The sequence below is a fragment of the Nicotiana tabacum genome, chromosome 1 (assembly GCF_000715075.1).
Source record: "Nicotiana tabacum cultivar K326 chromosome 1, ASM71507v2, whole genome shotgun sequence".
Classification (NCBI taxonomy): domain Eukaryota; kingdom Viridiplantae; phylum Streptophyta; class Magnoliopsida; order Solanales; family Solanaceae; genus Nicotiana; species Nicotiana tabacum.
The window spans coordinates 27367583-27378339 of NC_134080.1; the positions used below are offsets into that span (position 1 = coordinate 27367583).

Consider the following 10757-nt stretch of genomic DNA (forward strand, 5'->3'; position numbering starts at 1 on the left):
TTCCATAGTTGAGAATTCTTGGAACCTAAATATTCAGGGTAATGCCATGTGGACCCTCCAATAAAAGCTCAAGATTACGGCAAAAAACTTGAGTTACTGGTCCAGGAACAACATTGGCAACGTGCATGACAAGGTAAGGGAGATGGAGCAACTTACGAAATAGAAGAGGCAAGCATATCACAAAGCACATGCAGAGTATATAATGTGGCTGAAAAGGCGAGAGTCTATACTCAAGCAGAAGACAAGAATCAGATATGCAGAAGAGGGTGACTCCAATTCGAAATACTTTCATGGTGTCATTAGAGAAATAAGAAGGAAAGCATGCTTACGTAGGATTATGGGTAGGGATGGAGAATGGATTGAAGAGGAAAAAGAAATAGCAGAAGCAGCCATAGAACACTTCAGCAAGATATTCACCCAACCTAATAACTCACTAGACCTGAGCATTACAGACCTTTGTGGTGATCCTGGAACAATACAATGACAGAATGCAGGAGAGCCCAACTGGGGAGGAGATAAAGGAGCCAATTTTCTCCATGGAACCTAATAGTGCATCAGGTCCGGATGAGTTCAATGGTTTCTTCTTCCAAGTGGCATGGTAAATCCTCAAGAAGAACCTTATTGCCTATGTTCAAGCTTTTTGTAATGGGGTAATTCTTAGCAAGTACTACATGCATAGTTGCTCGGTCCTAATACCCAAAGTGAGCTCCCTTGAGAGCTTCTCTCAATTAAGACTAATCCGTCTATGTAACTTCACCAACAAAATACTATCAAAGATTGTGGCCTTGAGCTAGCTACATAGCTGCCAAAATTGATCTCGGAGAATCAATCTGGTTTTGTGAGAGGTAGATTAATCACAGAAAACATACTTCTAACTCAAGAGATTGTTCAAGGAATTAGGAAACACAATCAGAGAGGAAATATGTTCATTAAATTTGATATGTCTAAGGAATACGATAGACTATCATAGAAATTCCTAATGGAATGTCTGAGGAAGATGGGCTTTTTAGAGGGGTTTATTGAGATGGTGTACAGGCTGATTTCTAACAATTGGTACTCTATCATAGTAAATGGGACAATAAAAGGCTTCTTCAACTCTACCAGAGGTTAAAATCAAGGGGATCCACTTTCCCCCGCTTTATTTATCATTGAAGCGGAGGTGCTTTCAAGAGCATTGAACTCATTGAATTAGAAGAAGAATTCAAGGGCTTCCACATAAGGAAGCAGGGGCCACATATTAACCATTTATGTTATGCATATGACTTGGTTATTTTCACTTCAGGGGATAAGAGATCCATCAAGATGATTATGGACCAACTAAGTAAGTATCAACTTGCTTCAGGGACAGAAATCAACCAAGATAAAAGCCAGTTCTACACACAAGAGGGAACTAAGAGTCACATCATAAGAAGAATCAAGAGGTGTACTGGGTACAAGCAGGCCAACTTTCCATTCACATACCTAGTCTGCCCAATATACACAAGTAGGAAGAAGATTTGCCACTTTACAAAGATCTCCAATAAGGTGATGAACAAGGTAGGAGGTTGGCAAGGAAGATTCCTGTCCAAGGGAGACATGGCAATCATCATCAAATACATCCTACAATCTCAAACATATCCTAAGGCAACTTTAGACCAAATTGAGATGTATTTCTCAAACTTCTTCTGGGGTCAAAGAGATGGTAAAAACAACTATCACTGGAGTTCATGCGGAAAGATGTGCTACCCTATCGAGGAAGGAGGTGTGGGTTTTAAAAGCCTTCACGATATATGTAACACCTTTCTGGTAAAGAGATGGTGGAGGCTCAGGACTGAAGACACTCTTTGGGCCAAGTTTATGGAAGCCAAGTATTGCATTAGAAGCAACATAATGTCCAGGGGTATCTCACCTACTGACTTTATGGCATGGAAGCATTTGGTGAAGATAAGAGATAAAGTAGAGGTTAATATCATGTGGAAGATTTATGAGGGGAACTTGCTTTTCTGGTGGGATGACTGGACATCACAAGGTTCTATCAAGCATATACTATACCTAAGCTCAATAGCAGGAAGTACAAAAGTCAAAGATTTCATCGTGGGGAATGAATGGAACCTTGAGCTCATTGCTAGGGAAGTACCAGATAGAGCAGTGAATACCATTCAAGGTGTTGCTCTAGGGGACCCTATGGCCAGGGATCTGGCCATATGGGAACCCTCCACTAATGGAAGATTTTCTTGTGGTACTGCATTTCAAACTCTAAGACAGAAAAGAGCCTTGACACATTTTCTGTCCAAAGTGTGGGTAAAAGAGATTCCATTTAAAATATCATTTTTCATGTGGAGAATGCTAAAGAATAGGTTGCCTTTAGATGATAGAATCCAATTGCTTGGTCTCCAGGTGGACTCTAATTGTTGTTTTTGAAGAAGTCCCATGGAAGAGTCATTGAACCATGTATTTGCGAAAAGTGATATGGCCAAAAGATATGGGAGGCAACTGCTAGACCGCTTGGAATTCATTGCCGAGGGAATACAGTGGTAGAGATGATTTTGAACTGGTGGAACACACGTGCCAATAACACTGTCCATAAATATATTATTCTGATTACTCCTCTAGTTATTTGTTGGGAGCTATGGAAGGCCAGGTGTAGCAGGAAGTATGGATAGAAAATTACTTCAATTACTAGAATATCTCATCTAATATTGACACAAGTAAAGTTGTCAATAGGTAATAAATTCAGTAAGATGAATGAGGAATGGAATTGGAACTTTGTTTGCATGATCGCAGAAGGTTATAGGCCTGTAATTAGAAGCTTGATGGTCAGATGAGAAAGCTAGAGGGCGAGAAATGGAAACTTAATACAGGCGGCAGTTTCATGAAGGAACAACGGCGTGCGGTACTAGGAGGTGTTGTTAGGAAAAAAAAGTGGCGAAATGGTCATGGCATTTGCTAAACCATGCCAATTCTTGACTAACAACTACAACGAGGTCGAAGCTGCCATGTTTGGTCTAAAATGGTGCTGCAGCCAGAGTTTTAATCACCTGACCCTCGAAATGGACTCATTGATTATAGTCAACATGATCAATGGAAAATACAAAATCCCATGGAGTTTGCAGAGTGCTATTAGGCAGATCCAGGAGCTTGTTCAATAGAGGAACATCATTGTGGTTCACTGCTACTGTAACAACCCGACCAGTTGTTTTGAGCTCTATCGCGTCGTTTAGCAGTTTGAGGCCATGAACAGCCTCACTTCATGTATTATGACTTGTACGCATGGTCAGAATTAAATTCGGGAAGTTCAGAGTTTATTTGGAAAGAAAATTCTCATTTCGGAAGCTTTAAGTTGAAAAAATTGACTAAGGTTTAATTTTTAAGTAAATGACCTTAGAATTGGGGTTTTTGAAGGTTCCAATAGGTTCATATGATAATTTCGGACTTGGACGTATGTCCAGATTGTATTTTGGATGACCCGAGAGTGTTTCAGTGCCTATTGTGGAAGTTAGCATTTTTGGAAGAATTTCATAAGTCTGGGTTGAAGTGCATTTTAGTGTTATCGATGTTCGTTTGGAATTTCGAGTCTAGGTATAGCTCCGTAGAGTGATTTTGGTATTTGGGGCGCGTCTAAAAGTGGATGCGAAAATCCGTAAGTCATTTTGGAGTCATTTGGATAAAGCTAGAAATTTGAAGGTTGTTGAGAAGTTTGACCGGAAGTAGACTTTTTGATATCAGGGTCAGATTCTGATTCCAGAAGTTGGAGTAGGTCCATAATGTTGAATATGACTTGTGTGTAAAATTTGAGGTCAATCGGACGTGATTTGATAGGTTTTGGCATCGATGTAGAAGTTTGAAATTCTAAAGTTCATTAAGCTTGAATTGGAGTGTGATTCGTGGTTTTAGCATTGTTTGATGTGATTTGAGGCCTTGAGCAGGTCCATGTGATGTTATGTGACTGGGTTATGTAATTGGACGGGGTCCCTGGGGCCTCGAATGTGTTTTGGGGTGGTTTCGGATTGAATTTGGATGAAAAGTAGTTGCTGGTCTGCTGTATCTAGTTTCCTTCTTCGCGAACGCGAAGGGAGTCCCGCGTTCGGCGAAGAGGAAAGTTGGAGGCTGCTGGATTTGGCCTCCACGAACGCGAAGTGGAGGTCACGAACGCGAAAGAGTTGGTTGAGTTGACTACGCGAACGCAAACGGTCAATCGCGAACGCGTAGAAGTAGAGAGGGAATCTAGGCTTATAGATTTTAAGCCTTTGCGTTCGCGAAGGGTGCACAAGTTTGTGAAGGGGTTGCCTGGTAAAGCTACGAGTTCGCGAGCTTGGTCTCGCGTTCGCGAAACAGGATTTTTGATGTTGGATTTCTTGCCTTCGCGAATGCGAGGGCAGTGCCGCGTTCGCGAATGTAATGACCCGGCCGGTAATTTTAAGAATTTATGCCCTGATCCCCTATTAACTGCTTTTCCTGTGTTTGTTTCTGCTATTGTGAGTTTCCAGGAGGGTTTATTTAGAGTTTCAGAGAGTTTTGGGATACTTAGTCCCTAAATGAGAGCTTAAGTTTTTGGAAATTTGACCGTAGTCGGTACAGTGTAAAGACGACCTCAAAATGGAATTTCGATAGTTCCATTAGCTCTGTTGGGTTATTTTGTATTTAGGAGCGTGTTCGGATTGTGTTTTGGAGGTCTATAGCTAATTTAAGATTGAAATGCCGAAAGTCGAATTTCGAAGTTTTCCGGTTTCAATAGTGAGATTTTGATCCGAGAGTCGGAATGGAATTCCGGAAGTTGGAGTAGCTCTGTAGTGTTGAATGTGATGTGTGCGCAAAATTTTAGGTTATTCGGACGAGGTTCGATAGACTTTTTGATTGAAAGCGTAAATTTAGGGTTTTGGAGTTCTTAGGCTTGAATCTATGGTTGATTCGTCGTTTCGATGTTGTTTTAGATATTTTATGGATTGGTATAAGTTTGGATAGTGGTATTAGACTTGTTATGCTTTTGGTTGAGGTCCTGGGGGCCTCGGGATGGTTTCGGAAGTTTGTCGAATGAATTGGAAGTTTGTTTGAGCAGCTTCAGCAGCTGATCTTCTGTCATAACCACACCTTTGGTTGGGTCCCGCAGGTGCGTAGCCGCAGAAGCGGAAAGGGGGAGAACCAACCGGAGCCGCAGAAGTGGGAACCTTACCACAGAAGTAGTACAGTATCTGCGTATGGGAAGTCGCAGGTGCAAAATCTGAATTTAGTAAATTTGTTGCAGATACGACCTTTGTTCCGCAAAAGCGGGACTGCAGGTGCGGTCCCATGACTGTAGAAGTGGATTCGTTGGGCAGAACATATAAATACTTGTCTTTGCGAATTTGAGTTATTTTCACCTCTTTTCAAACGGGAAGAAGCCTTGGGGAGCATTTTCAAGGGGGATTTTCAGAGGAAATCATTGGGGTAAGGTCTTTGGTCCTTAAACTCGTTATTGAGGTGATTTTTATCATTGTAAGCATGAAAAATTAAGGAAAATCAGTGGTAAATTGGGGGTTAGGGCTTTATTAATTAGAGAGCTTTGAGTGATGATTTGAGGGGCCATTTGAGGTCCGATTTTGGTACTTTTGGTATGACTGAACTCGTGAGAGTGTGAGGATTCTGGAAGTGTAAATTTTACCCAATTCCGAGACGTGGTCCCGAGAGGCCTTTTGGTCATTTTACCTAATTTTGCTTATTAGCTTAGAAACTTTTTGTAGAATCAATTACTTGAAGTGTTTTTTATATTATGCAATTGAATTGAAGAGATTTGGGCCATTTGGAGTCGAGTACTCGTGGCAAGAAAGTGGTTTTGGGTTGACTTTGAGTCGGTTCGAGGTAAGTGGCTTGCCTACCTTGTGTGGGGGACCTTCCCCTTAGGATTTGGTATTATTGATAATTGAAATGCCTTGTACGTGACTGAGGAAAAATTTCTTTATGTTTATGCCTTGGCATGCATCTTTTACCCATTGGGTTTTTTGAGGGTTTAGTGTTGATCGGAATCCTTTTATTTTTGGTGCCTTAGCACAAGTTTGTATATGAATAATTCGATACCTCTTAAGGTTTTTCGAGGGATGATTTTAGCGAAGCCATTTTATTATTTTGCCGAGGGTAGCCTTTATTAACCGGTTTTCATAGAAGTCGAAGGCCTATTTTTATTGCGAGATTCGGACGTCTCCGAGCCGTGTTATTTTGGCCGTAACTTTTATTTTGGCCGTAGCCTTTAATATGGCTGCAGCCTTCGGGTGTGTCTCTTTAACTTATTTCCCGATTACATTTCGACTTGTTCGAAATGTTAGTCCCCGAGTATGATAGCCTTGGCCTTTACATCGAGGATGCCTCTTTGAGGTCTTACGAAGTCGAGTTTAGACAACTCGAATGTGTTGACTGTCGATGAAAGTCCCCAAGTATTTGAGGTGAATTTACGTTTTGGCCCTTGAGCTGTTTCTCACATATAGAAAATTTCTTTGAGACACAAAGTGCTTGATATAGAATGAATGCTTCTTTGAATAATTCATACATGCATACATGATTTTCCATCGGGGCTCGACTATTCTATATGGACACGGTTCATCTGACCATTTGGACCATTGCAAAGTTTTCCTATCGGGGCCCTCTTTGGCATGAAGTATTTTTCTCGAAAATATAACCTCCGAGGGTGATGCCCCCAGTATTCGAGGTTGATTGAAAAGAAGCCTTGGATACTATTGAATTCTCCTTAGGTAGATTGAAAATCCGATTTTTCATTAAGTAATTACTAGTATGTTTCTTTTTCCTGTTCATACTACTTGCAATTTAAGCCTGTTGTTAGCTTAGGAAAGCATGTCTAACTGACTTAATTGTCTTACTTGCTCAAACTCCCCTATTTGGATTACATGCAGCATGCTAGGTTAGAAATACCTATTTTACCTTGGTATGGAACTTGAATTGAACTGTGTACTCTTCTTGTTATTGCTGTGTATTTACTTTGGGACTACAGATCAGTAATCTGGGAGATCCCCTCGTATTATGAGTTGGACTACAGGACGGTATCTCGGAAGATCCACTAGATATTTATGTTTGGGACTACATGACGGTATCCTGGGAGATTCCCGGTTGTTATACTTGTACTGAGCTGTATCTCTTTCTGTTTTTACTTTGCCTCTGTGGTATCTGTTGATGTCCTTATATCCCGTGTTACTTTTACTGTTGTACTTATGTATACTGTTTTTGTTCTATACTGTTAAACCTTATATTTTATTTAACCTCAGTAGGGCTCTGACCTTCCTCGTCACTACCCGACCGAGGTTAGGCTTGGCACTTACTGAATACCGTTGTGGTGTACTCATGCCCTTTCTGCGAATGTTTTTCATGTACAGATCCAGGTACTTCTACTCAGTCTTACCATCCTTGAGGCGAGGCACTTCTGTAGAGACTTCGAGGTGTATCTGCAACGTCCCCAGGCCGATGAGTCCCTTTCTATCTTCTGTAATAGTATAGTCCTTCTGTATTTTCCTTTTGTTAGACATTTCTGGAGTTAGAGCCTCTTATGTATCTCTTAGCTTGTGATTCATGGGGTTCCGGATTTTGGGAATGTATTAGTTTTTGAGAATTGATATTTGTGTATGCCGAGCGACACTTTTAAACGCTATTTTATTTCAATATTTCGGTTTTTAATTGTTTCTTCCGCAAATTGGTTTATTTTCCACATTGTTAGGCTTACCTAATCGTAGAGACTAGGTGTCATCGTGATGGTTCACGGAGGGTTAACCAGGGTTGTGACAAGTTGGTATCAGAGCTCTAGGTTCATAGGAGTCATGAATCACAAGCTGGTTTATTAGAGTCTTGCGGATCGGTACGGAGACATCTGTACTTATCTACGAGAGGCTATGTAACTGTTAGGAAAATTCGACTTCATTTGATTTCTTTGTCGTGCGAGATTTTTGATGTCACAATTCTAAACTTCTGTCTTCTATTCTCTCACAGATGGTGAGGACACGTGCTACCCGAGATGATCAGGCGCCCGCGCCCCCCTACTATAGCCGTCAGAGGTCAGGGCTAGGTTAGAGGCCGAGGACGCACACGTAGTGCAGCTAGAGCACCCGCGCGAGCTGCCGCCGAGGTACCACTAGCAGTTCCAGCCGGAGTCCAGGCACCTAATATGCCTACTGCTACTACTACTCCAGATCTCCAAAAGACTCTTGTACAGTTCATGAGTATGTACACCACTTTAGGCAGGGTTTCTTCCCCTTGTTGCAGCCATATCTCAAGCTGGGGGAGGAGCACAGACTCCCGCCACCTGCACTCCTAAACAGCGAGTGCATGTTGATCAGGTCCCAGAGATTATTCCTGTACAGCCTGTAGTCCTAGGTCAGCCCGAGGACAGGGCAACGGCTTTAGAGGATGAGCAGCGGAGACTTGAGAGGTTTAAGAAGTATGATCCTCCGGTATTCAATGGGTTAGCATCAAATGATGCCTTGGGATTTTTGGAGGAATCTCATCGTATCCTCCGCACTATGGGTATATCAGAATCGAGTGGGTTTCTTTCACTACCTTCCAGCTTCGAGGAGCCGCCTATTAGTGGCGGCGCACCTATGAGTTCGACTATCCGGATGAGGCTGTTTCACTAACTTGGACTCGATTTTCAGATATGTTCCTGAGAGAGTTTTTTCCTCAGAGCCTCAGGGACGCATGGCGCGCAGAGTTTGAGCATTTGTGCCAGGGTGCTATGACTGTCTCAAAGTATGCTGTCTCTTACACTAGCTTGGCTAGACATGTACCGGCCTTGGTTTTTACTGTTCGCGAGATGGTTCGCCGGTTTATTGAGGGGCTTATTCCCAGCATCAGGTCTAGCATGGCTCGTAAGTTGGAGATGGATATTTCATATCAGCAAGTGGTGAGAATTTCTAGGAGAATTGAGGGTATGCATGCTAGGGAAAGAGATGAGAGGGAGGCCAAGAGGTCTCGGGAGTCGGGCCATTATTCTGGTGCCCGTGCCCCAGCTGCAGGTCGTCATGGTAGGGGTTATATGAGTCGCCCCATTCATTCAGCTCTTCCAGCAGCCAGTGGTATTCCAGCTCCTCCTAGGCCCCAGGAGCCTTATTATGCACCTCCAATATCTAGTGCGTCTCCTTTGCGGGGTGCTTTCAGTGGTTAGTCCAGCAAACCTGGCCCGAGCCAGTCACAACCGCCACGTCCTCCCAGAGCTTGTTTTGAGTGTGGTGATACAATCCGTATGGTGAGGGATTGTCCCAGACTTAGGAGGGGTGCACCTCTACAGACTTCTCAGCCACAGCGTGCCCCACAGAGTTCTCAGGCTATGGTTATATCTCCAGTTGCTAACCCCCCTGCTCAGCCAGCTAGAGGTGGAGGTCAGGGAGGTAGAGGTCAACCTAGAGGGGAAGGCCAGGCCAGATACTATGCCCTTCCTGCCCGTACCGAGGCTGTTGCCTCCGATTCTATCATCACAAGTATTATACTGGTTTGTCACAGAGGTGCATCAGTTCTATTCGATCCAGGCTCCACTTACTCTTATGTGTCTTCTTATTTTGCTCCGCATTTGGGTATACCACGGGATCCTTTGAGTTCCCCTATTTATGTTTCTACTCTTGTGGGAGATTCTCTTATTGTGGACCGCGTTTATAGATCGTGTTTGGTTGCTCTTAGTGGTTTTAAGACCAGAGCCGATTTATTGTTGCTCAGCATAGTGGATTTTGATATTATCTTGGGAATGGACTAGTTTTCACCCCATTATGCTATTCTTGATTGTCACGTCAAAACCATGACGTTGGCTATGCCAGGTGTACCGCGTGTTGAGTGGAGGGGTACTTTAGTGTCGCGCCCCCTTTTTCCCCTTCCATCGGAGAGGAGTCCGGGTTTCGACATTCATGGGGTGTAATGACTCATTTCCTTTTTGGGGAATTGGGTATTTGAAGAGTCGCCACCTGTCACACCTCCTTTTTCCGCACCCGCGGGGGTGCAAGGGAGTTTTTTCCAATTAAAGGACAATCGAAACGGGATTTGTTTATTTATTTCAGAGTCGCCACTTGGGAGATTTAGGGTGTCCCAAGTCACCAATTTTAATCCCGAATCGAGGAAATGAATGACTCTATATTACAGTCTGCGTACCAGAAACCCCGGATAAGGAATTCTGTTAACCCGGGAGAAGGTGTTAGGCATTTCCGAGTTCCGTGGTTCTAGCACGGTCGCTCAACTGTTATATTTGGATTGATTATCTGATTTTAAATACAATATGACTTATGTGCAAATTTTATCTTTTAACCGCTTTATCATTATTGTTTTTACGAGAATGTGAACGTCGCTTAAAACACGTCTTTGGACTGCGTCACATGAAATGCACCCACAACCCGGAACGCATTTTATTTGATGTTTTGAGATTTGGATTTGGGTCGCATGAAATGCACACCCGAGCTTAAGAAAGCAAATTATTAAACACGCGCCTAAAGAGACTATCGCGTTATTATTTTGGGAAGGCCACGAAATTCACTAAGCGGCCCTCCTGAATTCTAAGTAATTTAAAACAAGTATTTACTGAGGGCCCCGCAATTTGTATTTTTATTCGGCGAGGCTCATCTCATTCTTATTTTTTAAAAGGAATTTGCAACGTCATGGAAATGCATCTCGGGCCACGCCACAATCAATGCGCCCGTGATTAGAGACATATTTCGACTCCGTTGAGATTTGGATTTGGGTCACATAAATGTGCACCCGAATTTAGGGAGATAACAAATTATTAAAGGCGCGCCAGAAGCAACTAGCGCATTATTATTTTTTGGGTAGGG

At 42.8% G+C, this 10757-nt stretch overlaps 1 protein-coding gene across 1 annotated transcript; it reads left to right on the forward strand.

Moving 5' to 3' along the window:
- The first annotated feature begins 488 nt into the window (after positions 1-488).
- LOC142162286 (uncharacterized) lies at positions 489-2400 on the forward strand. Its single transcript, XM_075218621.1, has 2 exons — positions 489-598; positions 1155-2400. The coding sequence occupies exons 1-2, from the start codon at positions 489-491 to the stop codon at positions 2398-2400; spliced, it is 1356 nt and encodes a 451-aa protein (XP_075074722.1).
- Positions 2401-10757: the final 8357 nt, after the last annotated feature.

What these genes read in the sequence shown, in the direction of transcription:
- LOC142162286 (XM_075218621.1), top strand. Translation starts at nt 489, where the DNA reads ATGCAGGAGAGCCCAACTGGGGAGGAGATAAAGGAGCCAATTTTCTCC. An exon ending in TTCTTCTTCCAAGTGGCATG is followed by an intron (nt 599 to 1,154) that starts GTAAATCCTCAA and finishes TTATCATTGAAG; the next exon opens with CGGAGGTGCTTTCAAGAGCA.